This window comes from Pezoporus flaviventris, unplaced genomic scaffold (genome assembly GCF_033815535.1).
Source record: "Pezoporus flaviventris isolate CSIRO_AGI_PZ_B2104156 unplaced genomic scaffold, CSIRO_AGI_Pfla_v1 ptg000007l, whole genome shotgun sequence".
NCBI classification, from domain to species: Eukaryota; Metazoa; Chordata; class Aves; order Psittaciformes; family Psittacidae; genus Pezoporus; species Pezoporus flaviventris.
Genome location: NW_026892555.1, coordinates 67,027,988 through 67,049,022, shown reverse-complemented (window position 1 = coordinate 67,049,022; position 21,035 = coordinate 67,027,988). Strand labels below are relative to the sequence as shown.

Here is a 21,035-nt window from a genome sequence, read left to right as displayed (position 1 = left end):
GCAGCAGTACCTGCAGCCCCTCCACCCTGTTCCCTGCCCTCGCACAATGACTCAACTTCTAATGACACAATCACACTTGATTTTTTCTGCAGCACCTGTCCCATTTGACAGCTTACAATGAAGGAGAGGGCTGAGTGATGTTTATTTTTATCTGCTCTTTTCAAATATGAGCTCTGCTTTGGGGACAACTGTCAAAAGCTTATTTAACCACTTCACCACCACTACCAGTTGTGGTCCCGTGCTTATGAAATTGACTTCCAGAACTACTGCTATGCAAAGTCACTATTTCTTAGTAGAAGACTGTTTTGCTTTTCTGATTTTATTAAAGAAGGGACCCAGTAGCATTTTGCACTTCTCATAAGGGAACTTAGAGACCTGCATAGGCTTGAGATGCAGGTTTGGTATTTCAACTTCAAGGGGAGAAGGAATCTCTTCCAGCTCTTCCACAGCACCATAGTTTTAATAGAGTCATACATCCCCATTTCACAGAGGAACACTGTTAACAAGTATTGCATGTAAAACATTTAGCAAGGTAGCTAGCCACAGGCTGAAGGGATGCTCACAGGAACAACAGGGGCTGTGCTGACAAGTGCTAGCTAAAGAAGTGTGAAGGCAGAACAGCAAAAATAAACATTTCTGGTGCTTCTTTGATCCTTGTTTGAGCAATCAGCCTCACAACACTTCTGCTGTTCTTCACTCATTGTCCTCTGTTGTCAGAGGTCTCATTGTCTTGTGCTGCTTTCCTTCTAACAGCGCTCATGCTGGGAGTGTTTGACAGGTACCTGATCCCAAACAGGGACTGACAGAAGGCCTGAACAGATACTGGGTGCTCTCTGTAAAGCCTCAGAACCTCTTGTTATCCCACAAAATTTTCCTCTTCAGTCCTGGCTGTTCTTCCCCTGCAACCTGCACCTCCTCCCACTGCTAGGCATCTGCAGGCAGGAAACCTTTGGCTGCACACTACCATGACAGGCAGCAGCTCAGCCAGCTGCCTACTCCAGCTCATCGGGTGTGCTGCTCAGGCAACAGAAACAGCAAAGTGCATACCCTTCTGGTATTAGAAACTTACAGTGAAACCTTTGCTGAGTAACACCTGCATAGACAAGAGCAGGAGCATTTTGATCCATTTGTCAAGTGCTTTTAATTCTCCTTTTTCCAAGAGGAGCAAATATGATGTGTCTAGGGGCTGTGCATGGGAAGAACCTTCACCTTTGTGCACTCTAGAATAACAATTCCCGTTTGCTCGCATCAACCCCAGTTTACGGATTAGTCCTGCAAACCTCTGTGACTGTGCAGTAAAGGAGCAGTCCAACTACAGAGGACAGTATCATTCATTAGCCCTGACCAGGCTCACTGCTTTCACTGGAAGGATTGGGTGAGCAGGTTGGCAGTTTGTTAACACACACAAGTACCTGTGGTCTGTATTTGTACAGGTGTGTATCCCTCTGGTGAGCTGCTTGCCTAACCTTCGGTGTTCCAGGTGATGCATCCGCATGGATGGTACAGGTACCTGCTGCAGGGCTGGTACTGAAATGAGGCAGCAAATCACAGAGAGCTTTGAAATACTGCCCCTGGCTGCTAGCTCAAGGTTCAGATAAGCCAACGGAGCTCCCTAGAGGGTGACATTACCAAAATCTCTCAGTGAGCTGACTCCACAGGCTAGAAGGGAAAAATAATATGTCAAATAAGTGGACTGGCAGAGTTCAAAGGGATAATAAGCATTTAAATTCAACATGAAAGACATCATCCTCAGCAGAGCTTACAGATGGAATGTAGCCAGGCAAATAAACTATTTAAAAGCTCCTTTAATCAAGACTATTAACATGGAGATTTTTGTCTTAATTAAAAACATCCCCTTATTCAGTCATATGAAAGTGATACAAATTGTAATTTATTTTTTATTTGAATTTTTTAAAAAAGGACAGTAAAACATTTTTCCTTGCAGAGAATCAAGTCATCATTAAAAGTTCTATTTGAGGGAAGATTCATTTAATCTATTCCATCGCTCACATTTTAACTTGAACTGTTGCCCAAATATTTCAATGGAAAAGGTAGAAAGCAAAAGTTTTTTGGCTTTCCAAATGTTTAATTATCTGGCCATAAGTGATAGTGAGACAACATAAAAGGAAAACTTTTCTTCTCACAAATGTTCTGGGATCTCAAAAGGTGCTGTAAAAAAATACAATGCTTGCTCAGTATAAAGCACACTTTTTTGTGTGTGTGCTTTTGGAAGCAAATTTTATTAAAAAGAGCCTATCCATTCTGCAGATGACAAAGCAGCCAGAATATTACCATGCACTTGTATTCAGCAAAGCCTGTTAGTGAGCACCATAAAGGGAAGACGATACTTCGGGAGGGAGGGAGGAGTACCAATGCATCTCCCTCCTTTCCTCAATTAGTGCCTCAAAGTCCCACCTGCCGCTGGGCTCCCCTCTTCCCTCCAAAATAGCTGCCATCTATTTAGATCATAATGACACAGAACAAGAGAAAAATGAGTAGGACCAGAGATGTCCTTGTAGAGCAGTCACAGCAGGGATGCTTCACCTGGAAACGTGGCATCTGAATGGAAATAGACAGTCCTTAGCAAGTCAAGGGTGGCTATTCACTTCATTTTCAGGCAGATTTGTAGACCTGTGTGGTTACAGGGGGACAGAAAGTGTGTGAAACCTTTCTGAGCCTCCCACACAGCACTAAGCCTGCCGGCTAAGAAACCTAACCCTGGGAAGGGAAAATATCACCATCTGATGGTGCTTTGCCACTGTGAAACAGCATTTCTCACACACTGACAAGCAGTTCAGTGGGACAGCTGTGATGAACCTGAGGCATACTCTGTTGGTGTTACCAGACCTGAGGAGGTTGCAGGATCAATTGCTCATCAAGCTCCTCTTGCTTTGCAGTCCTCTGACTTTTAGGTAACACCTTTACTGTGAATTCATATTCCTTCCCAAGCTGACTAAACTGGCAGATCTAGAAAAAGGATCATATATGGCAACAGATGAGATAGATACACAATGCAATGCTACATCTTGTTTATAGCTGAGTTAGCACTTGGTTGTGCTATGTTGCTTTGACTGTGGAACTTGGTTGGCCAGCTTCTGCAAAAACCCTTTTGCCAAACTGCAGAAAACCTAAAAATAGCTTTGAAAATGCCACATTTTCTCTGTGATGTCTTGATCAGTGCAATGTCAAGGAGCATATTACCCTTTCGTGGTGCCCAAGATGATAAAACATCCCTTTCCCTGAACTGAGCAATGCTGAAGCAGCAGCATAACCAAACATCTGCTTGGTAAGGTCCCCACACAATCACTATCTGTAAAGCCTTGTTCTTCTGCACCCTCCTCAAGCCCTATCATGCTTTGCAAGGCTATCTTCAAATGGCAAACCTTTCAGTTTTGCTGTCTTGCAACAATCACACTAACTTGGTCCTTGTATGGCTGCCTTGTTTGGGCAGGAGAACATACACTGGATGGCAACTGCATTCTGAGGTTGCTGCCTGACAGGGCTCTTCAAAGACCAAGGCTGCTCCCTGAAGCTCACTAGAAATATTGTATGTGTGTATCTTGCCCTAAGGATCAGTATGGGTACAGAGCAGCATCTACCTTTCTACAGGGAAGGAGCATCTACATCACCATAGCTACGTACAAGTTTAGTGTAATCTTTCCCAAGCAGGTCTAAGGTACAGACATTATCTTCCTTTACTTGGCAGCTTAGTCCTCTATCATAGCCCTTCAGAAACTTGCTAATTTCCACCAGGCTCTATTTTCTCCCATTTCTTAGAAGGTACTTGTGCAGGCCTCAAGCTGAGTAGAGCTGTGCCAGCTTATGGCAGCAGGCAATTGGCCTGTACCCTCTTGTAAGCTATAGTAAGATTTGCTTACTAAGCTCTGAGTATTGCTGTGTTCTGCCTCGTGCATTACAGACTACCTTTCCTTGAGGAGGAACAGAAAAGGCAGGATCTGCCTGAAGGGTCTAGACAGTTCCTAGGCATTAAATCTATTTAGCTGCTATTGAAACTAAATCCATTTGAGGCTTGTTCAATGATTTAGTTAATTAATCAGGTTTTTATTTGATGATGGTTACTCTTCCATTCAATGAAAAAAAGATTATTTCCAGTATTGTCTCTTCAGATAGGAAGAATTAGCTGCTTTTTCTGATACAATCACCCGTTAGTAAGTATCCAAGAAAGATTGCCTCTTGAAGCTAAAGAAATGTCAAAGGTATTAAAACATTGACATTTTGTTGCAGTGAGATCTGTGAGATCAGCCAGACAGCTGCCTCAAGGCAAGATCCAAGATTACTCATCCGATTTTGTTGCTGTGGTATGGTATTGTGACATACCATTGCCGTGACTCACTCCCTCCCCTGTCGAGCTCTACACAAATGGCTTTGCCCCATTTGTTGTGTTATAATGGACTCAAAAGGGCCAGAACTACAAACCCAGAGCTTCTTGAGAGGTTGATTTTGATAATGAAGTAAGAGCTTCCTAGAACCTGTATTTCTTTTACCAGTGCAAATTGAAATGCTGCATGTGACCTTATCAGCAGATGCTGAAAAAAAACAGTATTAAATCCTTTGGGCCCAGGCAGATTGGGTAGCTTGGCAATGTCTAAAAAGAAAAGATTATTTCTTCTAAATGACTCTCCTTCCTTCCTTCTACCTTTGCTGGTCCTATTTTCATTTTATTGCAGTCCTTTCAAAGAGCACTGAGAAGACAAGATGAAAAAGCCTGGCTTGATGAAAAGAGCTCACCTGCCTGTGTGTGCAAAATGCTCGTTCTTCTTGGTCACATACTGTGGACTCTGGCTACTGTCCAGCTATAGCTCTGTCCTTCAAACTTGTGCTGGTGCCTTTAAACTTACCATTGACCATGTTTTTGATCTTGCTCAAATTAGACTGTACAAAGGCAGCCTCAGTTTCTCTGTCTATTGGCCAGGACAGTCTGTGGGATGCCCTCGGCTTAGTTCACTAGTTTTTCAGGCTGCCTGAAGCTGTCAGAGGTCACAGTGGGACAGCCATTTCTCCAGGACATTCCCTTTCTCTGAGTATATGTTTTAGAGACACTGAATATACTTTTAAGCATCACTCTTTTTCATGGAAGAAACTATGGTGAATAGCTTTTTTGAACAGCTTGAAAAAAAGCAGATGTACTTTTCTCCATTTCTTTGTTAAAGGAGGTGGTAAGAGATGTGCTCTCGCAGGACAGCAATCTGATTCAGGTGGCAGTCCTTCCTTCTTCCCTAACCAACAATCTGGCTGGGCACGTAAACCAGTGCGAAAACAGAGGCCTGAGTAACACTAGGAAATACCTTTCCTCAAAATGCCCTCTTTTGAGTTAGAATGGATTTTAAGATCAAAACTCCCACTATCATGATCGCTGCAGTCTTCACAGGGTAAGGAAAATCTACCCAAGCTACAGCAAGACCTTCCTGCCTTCTCACCAACCCTCTTCTTGGCATTGATGTTTCCACTGCATTTGGTGCACAGCTCAGTGCAGTAAATAAAGTCCAGGAAAGAACTTTTACTCACCTGGATATTTCTTAAGTCTCACCTATTTCTTAAAAGTTTTGAAGTCCAACCCACAGGATCATGGTACATATACAGATTATGGCTGTGTGGTTTTTTCCTAATCCTGTTAGTAACAGATATTCTCAGGGTTTCTCTCTCTCCCCCTAGTACACAAAGTCTTGTCTCCATAGTTATAGTACAAGTTAAATGGGAAGACAGTTTATTGTTTTCATCCCCAAGGGGGCCCAAAACTCCATCCCTGAGCCTGACCTCAAGGAAGAAGTTATCACTATTTGTGCCTGAGGTCTTGTGGTTGCCTTTTCTTCTCTTGTATTTCTGCCTTTGTCTTTGTATTTACAGACCATGGTAGCTCCGGAGAAAAGTGAACTTTAAACCTTCCTCAGCAGGATGGGTGAGCAACCCCACCTTGCTGGCTTTCACATGGAGCAGAGAGCTCTGCCCACAAAAGGGCGTTATTCTTTTGCGTGTTTACCCCGCATGAGGCACAGCCATTGTGCAGAAAAAAAATCAATTAACCTCAGAAATGCCAGTGAACTATCACTTGCTACCTTTGTGAGGTACAAAGCAGAGCAGGCTGAGGGTAAACCTTTTGGGCAGAAAGGAAGTCCATAGATTAGAGAATACAGGCACAACTATGCATAAAGCCTTTTAAAAAGAGCTTGGAATGCCACCAAAACAAATAAGCCCAGTTATTTATTTCTCACTGGTATTGTACAGGTTTCTTTCTGGGTGTGGGCATGAGCATTTATTCATGTGTGGAGAGTTATCCTAATTCCACCCTTTTTTTTTCCTAGGGATTTAGTTTTTCTACTGTTTTCCCTCTTTAAGCATTTCTGAAACACACTGGTGTTGCTGTGGTATGAGCCCCCGTAGCTACTGCAAACCCTCCAGTCTTCTTTCTCAGAAGAAGCGAGATCTGTCAGTTTTGAGTGGTGGGGTTTCTTCAGAGTGGAGCCAATGCTAAATTCCTCTCAGCTCCTGAACAAGCCTGGCAGCTGCAGAGCGTATCATGTACCCACAGGAGAGGGATTTATATCCATCTACATCCCCCTGGAGCCATTCAGCTGAGGAAACCCTGCCAGGATGTAACCTCCTCACCTCCCTTCAGTCTGTGGGTGCCTCTGCACATGTTACTAAGAGCTCCTGTCCATTTTAGAGTGTTTTTCAGTGGTGAGCTCTCTTCCCGCCTCTTGAGAGCTCAAAGGCAAAGAAAGCTTGTTCAACAGGGCTGCCCTGACTGTGGGTTTCAGCCTGTTTTGGAGAGATCCTGTGTTAATCACCAGCCTTTGCCTTTGGAAGGATCCTCAACACTTCAACACCAATACACCCTGCTTATGTATCTCTTCCCAGTGCTATGTCTGGGCTCTCTGCAGCCAATCTATCTCCAGACAATGCGAGCTGAACCAGCATGCTGGGGTTTTAGACCTTGCTGGTATTTTACCCAGTGGAAATTCTGTTGACCAACTGCAGCTTTCACATTTTCACAACTTCAGGAAAGATTCATCATGCTGGCAAACCAGGGTTTTTCAAGGTTCACTATTTAGACATCATCTCCTGTGGTGGCAGCCCAATTGCTCCAGACTGGACCACAACTGTACTGTTGTGAGGCAGCTGCTGCATTTTCCTAATGTCTTTCCACTGAGGAGTGCCTGTACCAGGATTTTCTTCAGATTTCTCATCTCCCCTTCTTTTTTTTGAGGTCTGACACTTCTTTGGGTCCAATGTGCAGTTAACATTTACATGTGCATTGATTGTCCTTCTGAAGTGATCCCATTTCCATGTACATGCCTGCGATGAAATTCCACTGTTTAAAGTTTACTTCTGTTACAACCATGTACACACAAACCCCAGAACACAAAAATAAATCAAGTATGGCAGCATAACTGCAAGCCAAAAGCTATTTTTTATTGCAGAAAAAGGCCTGGAGGAGTATTTCTATTGTCTCTCAAGTCCATTTCAACTTGCCAACACACACTTTTAGAGTATTGTATTAATAAATAGTAAAAAGAAAGAATCCCACAATTTAACACAATATGCTGGGCTCATCCATTGGGAGCAACATATAAAAATCACCTATGAATCAACCAAAGTTATCCGCTATCCATGAAGACTTTGGTTCAACTCTTTCCTGCTACATTCCTTTCCCCCGATTCAGAAAAAGAGAAGAATGGCAAGATCTCAACCATGCTTCCCTGTTCCTTTCCTCAGAGGCCACAACCCCCCTGCATCTCCCGTGCTGTGCTCTGCAGTGCTCGTGGGAGGGTTATGGACTAGATAGATACTTGTACCGCAGATCAAGCAGCCAGATCACCAAGCAAGCCAGGGGTCACAGATACATTTCTATGTGGCTCACATTTGAGTGTGAAGCTCCCACAGACCGTTTGTGAAACACATCCCATACACAGACTTCTCTCCACATCCCCTCAACGCTTCCCTAGAAGAAAAACGCAGAGTTTGTATAAGCGTGAAGAAAAAGATAACCTTGTCTGTTCTGTTTTCCATAAGACGTGGAAATGAGGAACAGTACGGTAGCTAGAGATGAACATTTGGATTCAGATTTCATAAGCTTGCACATCTGGCCGATAACAACATGGGATTTATTGCAAGCCCCAACAAGATGTATGGGCTGCTATCAAGTGATTAGGGAGAGGAGTATCCCTCCCCCCCAGGTTGCTTCGTTTCCTGTTTTAATTTCATAATGGACAGTTTGAATTTCCTGCAAACACTAATGGGATCTGTTTTCTGTCGTGGGAGTTTGCTTTACCACATCTGGTAAATGAAGATAGGAGAAAGAAACAGCCTTTAGCAGAAGATTGATGGCACAGCCCTGGGTGCAATCTCCAGAATGGGCTCAGCAACGCCACAAAGAGCAACTGCCTGCCGTGACAGGGAAGATTTTCTGTCTACCCCAAAGGACAGCAAAGCATTTATAACAAGGCACTTTTCAATATTAATGAAATGGCTTGCAGTAGTTCACTGAAAGCTGAGCTGAGCCCCAGACGGACAGTGACATGAGGCACTGTGGGGTAAAGGTGGCAGCAGTGCCAGCCCTGGGGTGCTCTGGGGAGCTGTAGGTGCTGGCACCTTCCCACCACCAAGCCCTGTCCTCCTGTACCATCCTTGCTGGGCTGCTACAGTTCTTGGCTAGCCTTTGGGCCCCAAATAACAATTTACCCCCCAAAACTGCAGGATGGTACTACCTGCATGGCCCCATAGGGACAGGTATAGGTAGCCCACCCTGCTGCTCTCCTTGGCAGCAAATCTGCACCCCTAAATAGTGTGATTTTAAAGTCTGATATTGTACAAGTTGCCCAAAAGACAGTCTCCTCCTGCAGGAGATGCTGGTGGGATAAGACTCATGTCCCTTGTCAGGCACCTGAGAGCACAGAAAAGCAAAGATCACTCCAAGCAGCCTCACATATATGTTCTTGTTTACTCCTAGCAAAAGTTCAGGTGTTAGGTGTGTGAGGGAGAAACTAAGCAGCCACGTGTTTCACGTGGTAGCTAGAGCTAAACGTACTCAGTTACTGCTTGAGCCCACGCAGTTACAGGCTGTGGAAGAGATACATGCATAATTCATATGCTTTTAATTAAACTGCAGTATCTTTAATATATTGCATTTACTGTAATTACATTCATCTCTTCACACTCTTTGACCTACTGAAGCACCACTTTGTTTTCTTTCTTTCATTTGCAATATGAGTATAAACAACACTACTTGGGCTTTAGGACTAAACCTGCCAGAGCTGTGCCAGGCTCTCCCCGCTGGAGACAGCAGTGCCAGCACACGATGCTCAAGGGCTGCTCAGGGAGATAGCAGCTGCCCTGAACTATCCCACAGCTACAGAGGACAAGTGCCGCATGTTCTAAAGCTCCTTCCTGGAGCTTGGCACAGCTTCTTTGGAAGGGTTTTCCAGCAAGCAAAGTTGTCCTGCAAGAGCTTTGTTCAAGTAGAGACCACTGTGCAGCCAGGGCTCTGCAAGCGGGGGTGAACAGGCCAGTGGGACAGTGGCTTGTGGGTGGCAGAGGTGGCCCTTGGAGATCAACTGAGCCACCTTAGTGTTGCAGAAAGATAACTTTCAGGAGCAGGGTGTCCTTAGTAGGAAGCGGAGCTTGAAGCTTTTGCCAGTCAGTTCCTAGGTAATGCACACAGCTAAGAAATGGGTCACCCCTGAATACCGGGCTGCAGAGACCTACAATAGCACACCCTTCTTTGACAAACTCATTGCTGAGCTCCCCATGGACTTGCAATGGGACCTATCAGGGTCAGCTTACCTGCACCTCCTGGTGTTTGGGTATGCTCAGCTGGGCAGGTCAGGAAGCAGCAGCCATGGTACAGCTCCTGTGTGGGAAGATGCTTTAAGCCACTGTGGACAGGACACAGGACTAGCAGTGCAGGGGTTCAAGTCACAATGCTGATGCAGCTTTTCCAGAGAGAGAACCAAAATTGTGTTTGCTCTGGCAGGATGTGAGATAGAAATCCCACAAGGGGAGGAAGAGTGCAGATGACTTATGACTGTCAGAAGAAAGTTTTCCCCCCTCCAGGAAGGCATTTAACAATTCTGGTTTGTTAGATGCTGCTCTACAGGCCTGATTTTTGTTTTGTTTTTCTCAGCACACAGACACAAAGGAAAAAAACAAAAAGCAATTAAAACTGTTTCACTGAGACTTAATGGTATGGTTTTTATGTGAGACTACATGGGCAAGACCAGAAGCTCGTTGTTGATTTCACTGCCAGAGAAGTAGTTTGGGGTAAAGAAGAAAAGCACTCAGCTTGGGCTGTCCTTGTGATTTATTACCACATAACGTGTAGCAAGATTGATTCCAGCTGTGTTGCTTTGTGAAGAGAGCACTTACTTGAAGACACCTGAAGAGAATTAATGAGTTGGCAGTTTATAAAGAGATGAGACTGCTCTCTCTTCTACCACATTCCCCATTTCTTTCCAGTGCTTCAAAGTCTGGACTTGAGGAGGCCTAAAAGTGAAGAGCAGGCAGTGAGCTGAGGCAGCTGCAATGTGAGCAGTGGGACAGATGAAGCGGAGATGGAGAGGTGAGCGGGACACAGGAGCAGGGTAAAAGACAAGCATGGATGGAGGAACACCTGCTGAGGGTAAGGGAAAGCGAGGGCTGGCAAGGGGCTTCAGAAGTGCAAAAGACTTCTCTTTGGAAAGCGAACAAGGCCAGAGGTGGGTGTGTTGGAGGGGAGGGATGCTTGTGGGGATGAAAGAAGCTGTCAGCCATGAACCTGTCAGTGGTGAGTGATGGGAAGAGGATTAGGAGAATGGCATGGAGACACACGAAGGCGCTGAGGAGCAGGTGGCTAGAGGAGATACCTTCTGCTCCTGGTGGCTTGTGATCACTAGGGCAAGTTGTCAGGCTGGCCAGAACTCACACTGAGCCTTGGCTTGTAATGGCTGGAAATGAAAAAATGGGAGTTCTCTTTGGTTGCAAAGACAGTTGACTTCATGGCTCTCCCTCCCTGTCCCCATACGCAGTCAGTCTAGGTGGAGGTGCTTCTCAGAGGTGCTGTCATCCTTGCATTGCCACAAAAGAGCTGTGAGCCAGTGTGATGAGGGTACTGCAGGGTCTCATTCAGAGTGAGCACCTCTAATGCTGAAAGCACTGATCAGAGACCTGCCACAGAACTCACTCTGTAGCTCGGCTTTGAAGGGCACAAGTTTGAAACACCTTTGCAGGAGGGAGGAGTGACCAGCCTTGCAGTGAGGCCCCTGCCATTGTTTCACACACCAGGAAGAGGTCAAGTCACGCTGATGCTCCCCACAGCCTCAGGTGTCTCCTCATGTCCACACCGCCCAGGGGCAAGGCAGTCTCCAAAATCTCCAGAGCCCAAACTCTTTCATGTGTCCTTGTTGTGGTGATACAGCTGAAGCTAGGACAGCCCCTTACACACGCAACCACCACAGCTCTCGGTCCCAAGCCTTCCCTGGGTGACCCTGGACCTGCAAACATCTTCCCAGTTCCCAGCAGGGCAGTGCACATCCCACCTCAGAGGATGCAGAGGTTGTGTCAGCCACAGCATGAAATGTACCACAGGAGGGAAGGAAGTGCTAGGGGGTGTTGGCAGTCCGTGTCCCCCCCCCAAAAAAGACCCCAACAAACCCTTTTCCCCTCCTGCCAAACCAACCAAACCACCCCATGCTCTTGCCAAGCCTGGCACCACTGAACAGGGCCAGCAGCTAGAACAGAGCAGGAGGCAGTTAGCACAGAAATCGCTTTTTTGGTTGTTGTTTTTGAAAGCAGCAAGGCAAATAATTAAAAAAAAAACCCCAAACCACACCTGAGTTCTTCAGCTCGCTGGGGCCCTGTGATGCTAAGCATCACTGACCAAGCATCTTCAAAGGAAAGAATCTGTGCTCTGTTTTCCTTGGATTTCCAAAAGAGTTTGCTAATGAAAGGCAAAGGAAGAGCAATGCAGGAGGCTAAGTGGCTCTCTGCTTGAAGAGCTGAATAATCAGTGCATGAAATAGTAAGGATCCATGTGGCTTTTACACCTCATTGCTGTGCCAGATACTCTGATGGTGGAGCTGTGCTGTCACTGGCATTGTATACCACACACACTGTAGAAATGTTCATTATAACCCACATAATTAGCATCAGTTGCATATTAGCTATGTAATGATGCAATTTTATATATGCAGTTTTAAAATAAACTAAAAAGGCAAACACTGGTTTAGGCAATACTTTTGCCATAAGGCCACCCAGCAGGTGATGGTGTGGGTTGTTTGCTCCTCATTCTCCCTGTTGTTTTCCTCCGTTCTCCCCTGACCATTGCTAGACCTGAAAGCCTATTGAGAAGCCACCTCACATACCATATGGGCTACTGGAAGCACATAAGACATAACTGCAATGGTCAGGGTTGTCAGACACATCTGATGCCACAGCTAAGCTGATCCCATGCCCAGTTTCTCACAAGGGCAAGCTTGCTCTCCTCATCTGACACCAGAAGCTGGGGATACTCCATGGGCCTGGCCTGAGGTGGTTGGGAAAGAGAAATGGTAGGTCTTTTACTTACTGGCGTCTCTTACAGCAGGTCTGGTGACAGGCAGCTGTGGCACTGCATTTGCTGCATGGTTGCCCTATAGGGCAAGTTGCATGGGCATGGGGATCGCACTGCTGGCCAGCCCCAAAGACTTCACTGCACTTGAAAGAGCATGGCCATGGCCTTTCACTAGGGCTGGGTTTTGTTCCACCCTCCTGCACCTATAGGGCTGCCTTCCTGCACCAGTGCAGCAGCATTTGTGCAACACAGCCAGGCTGGTAACTGTTGCTTCATCTTACCCCCTGCCCTAACAGTGCCTGCATGCAGGGCTGGTTTTCTGCTCTAGAAAGCATGTCCCCTGAGAAACAGGATTTACCTCAATGACCTTGCACCCAGTCCCGTAGATCAGTCGCCTGATGATACTAAACCAAAACATTGTTCAGATTTACATCTCTCGAGTCCTCACGCTTCTCAGTTGCAGCCAAGTTACATGAGAGTGTTTGGTGACCTTTTAGCACACAGCTTCTCATTTCCCTGCACCCCAGAACACTAATTCTTTAGTAAAGATGTGTTTTAAAGGGAATTAATTAACTGGGTTTGCTGGCTGGATAATCAATTTTCTTGGTACAAATTGAGTACTGACGGAGGAACGTTGATCTGTTGCTCCTCTGCTTTCCCTGCATGGAGATTAAAAATAGAAGAATACCCATTTGGAGAAATTGGGATGGGATCATACTGCTTCTGAATATAGAGTTCTGGCAACCTCAGAAAACGGGGTGAGCATTACTGGGATTTCATTTCATAAGTGCATTGGAAAACTTAAATGTCAAAATGTCCTGATTTAGAGATCTTGGAACAAAAAAAATGGAAATGTTTCATTCTGAAGCAACTTTTCATTTAGACATTTCAAGAATAGCAAAATCAAGGGCAAAAATCTGAGTGAAATGTTTCAATTGTGTTAAACAAAAAATATTTACAATGAATGGGCTTTGTCTTTGCTGCTGATGGGTTTTTGTTTGTTTGTTTGAGGTTTCTTGTTTTCTTGGTTTGGTTCTCTGTATTTTCCTTCATGAAGCAGTTTAATAACTTGGGGTGTCTCAGCCCTGTGTGAAAAGGAACATTTCTCCCCACCCCTCCCACTCCTGCAATGCTTTTCTCCCCCTGTCGAGCCCCTGCTGAAAGACCAGCGACCTGCCACGTTTCATATTTCTCCACCTTGATCCTGCCAGTGTTTTTCCAGCTCTGGTATTCAGCAAAGCATAACCCAGCTAATGACCCAACAGATGACTGGTACCCTACAACGCTAGTCTGTAACCTTAAGCTGGATAAAACCCTCCGGGCGTTTTGAAGAAATTCTCTGTTTTTTCCTTAGGTTGTACTTTATTTTTTGTAAAGATGAATCCACTGCATTAGCAACCAAATGTTTCTTTAATTGGCACACTGCCCCATGCCTCCTAAATGACTGATTTGACTACAAACTGCTCAGACTCTGTGGTTTATTTTTCATCTCATTTATTGCAGGCATGAATACAGGAACAGGTAAACAGCTGAGCCGTAAAAGTTTCTCTCTAGGCATGTTTTCAACAAAATGCCATCATACACTGTCTGATGATACACACTGCTACTCGGATGAAACAAAATGGTGTGAGCAGTCTTACTTTAAAGCTGCCACCCACCAGTCAAAGCTGCAGCTGCCAGAGAAGCCTTCTCCTCCACTTACTCTCTCCCTTCCCTCCTTCTCCACGTCATCTACAGGTTCTTTTACGGCACTTAAACTTTACAAAACACAGTTGTGAGGCTGATCTTACATGCAATTACAGAGCAGCCTCAGTATATTTATTGCAAACTCCTTGAACATCAGGACATAAAAAAAAAAAAAAGAAAAAAAAAGTTAAAAAAAGAAACACTGTCCCATTGCATAATTACGAGTAGTTTTCTGTAGCCAATGAACCAGAAATGTATTCAGAAACAACAACAAAAAAAAGAATAAAAAAAGAAAACCAAAGGATAGCTGTAAACAGTGCAAACAAAACACGATGCTGCCTCCAATGAAACATTTCACTGCATTGCCAGCTCTGTTTCAAATGGGCACGTAGGCATCCTGTTGCAAGAGAGTTGTGAAGCCACGAACAGAAACTCTGGAGGAGTTAATTTTCATACATTGCACCTTCAGGGCCTAAGGATGTTCGAAACGTGAAAAATCTACACACGCTGTGGGACCTGATAGAGACGTGGGATCCCAAACAAGGAAAGAAAACCCGGTTATTCCTTTTAAAACAAAATAGTGAGAACAGCTGAACCACACAAAGCCAAAGCACAATTGGCTGGCTTCCATAGGAGACTGCAATATGAGAAAATATTTAACTCCTTGCATAGCTATTTAAATGGCCGATAAATTTTGCTGGAATCACCCAAACATGACAACATTGCATTCTGCCGCTTAGAGACTTCACGCTGGAAAGCTGGGATCTGCTGAGTGGGTCAGAGCATCACTCGGGCACTGTTAAAAGCCAGGGCCACCCCTGGCAGGCTTTGCCAGCGTGGCGATAGCAGGAGGTTTCATCAACCAGTGCCTCCCAAACCGGGCACAACTATAACAAAGCCTCTGTAAGTTACTATGCCACTGTAAGTTACTCCAGCTCTCTGTTCTCCCCATAAGGGACACAAACTGTTCTGACAACAGGGTGTTTCTGGTAGTATATTTACACCTAACGCGCAAGGCTTTTGCTGGCAGAGCTACATCGATCACAAATCGTACCTCAAAGCACCCTCGATGATATGTCTGTGTTGGCAAGGGTTTGCAATGTAGACCTAACCAGAGGGACGGAGAGCAGGATTCATCTCACTTAACTGTAAGCAATATAAAGGTAGACATTTAAGTCAGAGGCACCTCCGGAAGACAGTTCCTTTGATCTCTTGTCAGGTGAGAGTTGAGCATGTTAACTTTAGGTAAGATGAACCCTTTCCCAGGAGAGCTGAAGAGACAAACTCCTCTCAGCCACCCTTTCCCGTCACCAACTCTGGAGACCATGCTTCAGAAGGCTGCTGTCCAAATGCGTTATCTTTACACGTGTCAATGTACATGATAATGATAGCCTGTGCTGGGCTTCATGCTGCCACAACTACATATGCAAGCTCATTAAAGCTAGCTCAGATACTTCTGCACTATTATATAGACATACCCTCGGCAGAGTATCCTTTAACACCTGTGAAGTTAAAGTCTAGGGGCAAATCTAGGCTATCTGCCCCTCAGCATATGTTCATGTTGACATTGTCTTGTTTACAGTAGTTTTGGGTAACATGTGTCCTAACACTGTAATTCCCAACCAGACGTGAGGCAGGAGTGTTTATTCAGAGGATGTGAAAACTGAGACACTTAAGCGTGGCTGAAGAAAGTACACAGTAAGAAAGAACAAGGCGATGACATTCCACAGTTAAAAGTTTAGTTTGATAACAGTAGAACAGTTTTAATAAAGCTCCATTAGGCTGCAGAATAGGTGGCAGCCAGTGGATAAGACACTAAAACAAGACAAGGCAACATACTTGGGGTTGTTCTGTGGAAAACATCCCCCAGGACCTAAGTGGCCATGCGAGCCTTTCCCTCTTCTCCTGGTGGGAACCAGGGAGGGAGGAGTTCCTGCTTTTCTTGGCTATGCCAGAGCACGACTTAACTATAAAGACTTGGCCGCTGTAAAATAACCTTGCTTCATATTTCTTGTTCTCCAGTTCTATTTCAGCTCAAGAATTTTTATACAATGGGAGCAAAAGGTTGCATTTAAAATAGTAAATAAATAGCTTGATCACAGGCCAGAACATCTGATGGGCTGGTCTGAGTCTGGCATTCAGTTTGGATAAAGGCTTTTGCTTATGTGACCAGACTGCCCTGATGTGGGTAATCGGATCTGTTTGCCCCCAAACCTGAAGGCATATTGCGGGGTTCCCAAAGTCCACTCCATGGCAATCAGCACAGCTGATGTGTGCATTCACATCAGGGTTTTTTCTGTTTTTCCTTGACAATGACTTTGTGAAACTGCTGCCAGTTCACACACAACTGGGGGTTGCCTAACAGTAGGCAAAAGACCAAGTTCAGCTGGAGTCAGTGCTGTGCCATTCTCAACCTTACTTTGCTTTCCTCTCCCAAAACAGAAGCTTTAATTATAATTTTCTTTTATTTGTTCTTCACAGTGCTCATTTTCATTTGAGCACAGACAAAATGGGCTGCTCTTCTCCACCCCCCAGTCCCTTCTGGAAAGCGGTGAGAAAAGAGTAACAGGACATGGAAGATGCAGGCTCTTGTGGTTGTTGCATTTCCCCTCATTTCTGATTTCTTCATAGGGGTTTAAAGTTCCTCTGTTTTGAATAACCTTGGATTGATGGAGTGGTACATTAAAATATAAGGAGCAGAAGTGTCCTGGGACTGTAACTAGAAGGTGGGCAGTGTACAAGTCGCATCTGATCACCCCACAAAGTCACCTGAGCACTCTGAAATCTGCAGTCCAGGTATGTTTCTGTAGCTCCTTGTGCCCATTGCTCATGTTGAGCTACTTCATTACATTTTGTATTGTGAGTTTCTATCTAATACTTGTGCTGGGCTTTTTGCCCTGTTTTACTGCAAACTGAATTTTTGGGGTTGGTGGATTTGACTGGGAAGCCTAATGCCAATTTCTTGTCCCAGTAAATATAAAATAGACAAGTCATTTTATACCTCCAAATTGCAATCCACAGTGCTACGATGCTCTCAAGAGCTCTCATTTCAGAAAAACAGCATAAGTTAACTCCGAAGGAAACCCAGTCTCACATCAAAAACTTCCCAGGCTCCACACAAACAAACTGCTTAAGTTGAGATAAAGCCATTGTAATCAGTATCAAATTAAGGGCAATCTTTTATCTTAATACAAACAAGAGAACATACAGAGTAACAGAAAAATATACATCTTCAGCCATACAAAACGCACAAAAGCTTTCCCTTTGGAAGAGTACCTTGTAGCTGACAGCTGTTGGTAGCTTTCTAGATGACCCTGCAATACTGAACAGGGGGGAATGGAGAACTTTCTTCTTTTTTTTTACCTAGGAAATAGTTGGTAGCATTACCTGTATACCATAAACACCCTCCCTGGGGCTGCGGTTCTGCTAGTGCTGGACCACCCACCCCACCTGATGCCTGAGATAGCTCCACTGAATGTAGAGGTTGCTTGCGTGCTGGAGGTGAAGGGGACGTATAGTCAGGTGTACCCTTCACAGGTTTGCCAGTACACATGTGCTGATTAGTAGAGTGAAAAAAGAGGGTATAGACACAGCTATGCCATAAACTATCGTTACTATTCTTTAAAGTGATCAATAAATTCATGTCAGCCAGGAAGGTGGTTTATCTACCCAGGAAGGAAAAAATAGCTCCCTGCATGAGCTACGACCACACCGCTGAGGCTCTGCAACCTTCAGTGCTGGGGCAGAAGCTGTCTGAGTCTGGGCAAGCCCTAATGCCTAGGCAACCTGGAGAAGGTAAAGCTTCTCACTCAGTTAAAAAAAGTCAGTATCAAGCTAGAAAGTCAGTAGCAAATCACTTTAAACAACTGATTTTTTTTCATTAATGGAAATACGGTAGGATTTAGTTGAAGGTTTAGGTCAAGATGACAATCTATAGGGATTGTTGGGTGCGTTTACCTGTATGGTGGGGTGTCTTTCCCCCTTGCAGCTATTTATATCTCTGAGTGAAGGTTAAGGTTAGGAATTGAATAAGACAGCCGTTTATTTTTCTGTGGAAACTAACAGTCCTGGGGTTAGGATGTAATAATCATTCTTCTGCTTTAAAAATGGTTCTTTAACAAATAGCAGTAGCTCATTGCAATTTTCAGTTGTACAAAATGACATATTTTCTATGTTACTATCAAAATATTCTGCATAACATTAATTTCTGTGCACTTATTAACATATGTACAGAACAGTGTTTCCCAATAGAAATCAGTATGCTCCTTGCTGATCCTTTTTGCCCTAGATTTACCAAAACCAAACCAGAAATTAATTGTGTTAATAGTATAAAATCTCAGGAGAGATAAAGGATTGAAGGTTGATTTCCCAGCAGCAAATGAATAAAGGGACTCCTTCAAGTTAAAGTCTAGCTGAGACTTAATTTTAACCAACCATAGTGAATCCAGGTGAGCCAGGTATATCACACGTTTTCCTGGTGCATTATGTTGAGTACACAGAAGCAGAGGAATGTAGACAGAAGGCACATGAAAGGCCCCAATCCAGTCTCCATCTGACGGAAGTGCGGATTTCATAATTCTGTCATCAAGAGTCTTTTCATCATTTTCTCTCTCTCAAGTTCACGCCTCAGAGTCTCAGCGCTGTGTAATTAATGCACAAACAGCCAGTTATGGGGACAACAATAAGTCTCAGATTTCAATTTAAAATAATTAACATTTTCAAAATACCAAAGGAGGGGAGAAAAGGCCAGGCCGATTCAGAAACAAATACCGCTTGGTATTTCCAAAGAGCAAACAGAGGCAAGAAAAAGGACATAAAAAGACCCACATGGCAAAACAGTTTAGGATTTCATCTCACCCCCATTAAAGGCTACTGATTTCAAAGGAAACTGGACTAGGACTCTATAAATGAAACAGCTACAGTAAATGCCATCACAAAAGACTGGTGTTACAGCCTTCTGCTCCTTGGCATGGTCTGATACTGGGGATATCTATGTTCATGGAATTTACCATAGCCCTGCACATATCAGGCTGTGGGAAGCAGAGCCTGAAGTCCTTGCTCTCATACCCCAAATCGCTCCACAGCCAGCACACTCTGCAACACTGGGAATGTCCTGAGTTAGTGATTCCATTTCTTAATAAATAGTGCGTGTAAGGGAGGGTGGGGGAAACCAACGCAAAACTCTTTACTGTGCTGTTCTGACAGTTAAGTATCTTTATGCTTGTAAACCAGTTCGGAAATATAAACTGCAGTGCAGAAACCTTGCAGCCCATTCATGAGCAAGCAGGGGTGGAATCACCCACTTCCTACAGAAGCTGAGTTCAGCACTACAGCTCCAGGATTACATTTTCACTGGGATGATAAATTTTTCAATGAGTTAGTGATGTTGAACGAGTGTGCAGGTACAATTAAACCACCATCTGCAAGAAATAATTCACAAATGAAAATGGGAATTGACCATGAATCAGAAAGTAAAAAGGCCTCATTTATAATGATGCCAAAGAAATGCTTTTCAGCATAAGCCTAGGACTTTTTTTTTTTTTTTCTCCAGAAATATTGAACATATCCACTTCTACATTTGTATTCAGTAGCTTATCAGCTTGGGAAATTCAGCTGGGATTACATTCTAGAATAAGAAGCCCGCATGCAAAACTGGTAAGATGGAGGAATAGAAAACTGAAAGCAGGCTGCCTCTGGAAAGATGGGATGGCTTATTGTTTCTCTGAGAAACTACAAGCAAGACCACTGCAGCTTGACAGGACTTAAAAAAAAGAAAGGAAAAAAAAGAAAACCAGGGTCTGTTTTTCATTTAGAAGAGCAGACATTTCTTATCCTCAGCTTTCCCCCACAGATATTTCAGTTCAAAAAAACAAATTGCAACAGCAATTATTAAAAGAAAACTTTTGTGGTTCAGACTTTTCTGAGGAAAATCCACACAACCCTTTCTCTTCAGGCCACTGGCTGCAGCAGTTAATTAAGGTAGGGGCTTTTTCTCAGAGCAGATATGAGCTATAGATATTTCTTTATATAACCCTTTACATATCCTGAAGCGGGGGTTGAGCAGCAAGTAGAAATCTTTTACTATGGGGGAAATGGCAATTTATAGTAATTATAACAAGAAAAAGAGAAATCATTCTGATTCCTGTAATGCAGAGAGCATCGTAATATTTCTGTGGAAGAATTGCACAGTACCTGTCTGCCAGCGAAATCGGTTTATGCGACGTATATACTGTCTGCACCGTTGGAGTAGGTATAGTGTCTGCCAAAGATCTCAGTACTGGCGATGGAGTTACCAGCGTTATCTTAGGGGATGACTGCACTGTACAGCATTGTAATTTGCTGTCTGCAAATTCTGCCTACAAAAAAAGTACACAGACACAGAAAGGAAAAAAGTGTAGATTAGCTTTTACTATCTTTCACCATCCAATTCATTGCCAAACACTCAGTAACAAGTAATAATGAGAACAAACAGGAGTCTGTAGCTATAGCTGCTCAGTGCCACCTCCGTGTTGCTGAACAGCCACCTCTTTTGATGGCTTTTTCAGAGCTGTGCCGGAGGGACAAGCCTGATGGCATCATGCCCTGTGTGAGATAAAACTCCATGTGTGGGACTGGCAGCATTTGGATAAAAGACATAATCAGTTTGGAGAACGCTGCTTGTCAGTATTGCATTTTCCCTAAAAATAAAGAACGCTGACTACATTTGGATTATTCTTCAGATATCCTATGCAATTTTCTGGTGGGTCCCAAGTTTCAAAGCGTCCATCCCTTTTCCACACTTACTAACTGGAACATGCCTCAAGAG

At 44.1% G+C, this 21,035-nt stretch overlaps 1 protein-coding gene across 1 annotated transcript in view; it reads right to left on the bottom strand.

Moving 5' to 3' along the window:
- Positions 1-14,021: 14,021 nt before the first annotated feature.
- LOC133267105 (band 4.1-like protein 4B) overlaps positions 14,022-21,035 on the bottom strand; it is a 75,138-nt gene continuing 68,124 nt past the window's right edge. Inside the window, exons 9-10 of the mRNA XM_061449077.1 lie at positions 20,423-20,586; positions 14,022-18,870 (exon numbers count right to left, since the gene is read on the bottom strand). Coding sequence (XP_061305061.1) covers positions 18,801-18,870; positions 20,423-20,586 — 234 coding nt within the window. The 3' untranslated portion in view covers positions 14,022-18,800. The remainder of the gene's footprint in view (positions 18,871-20,422; positions 20,587-21,035) is intronic.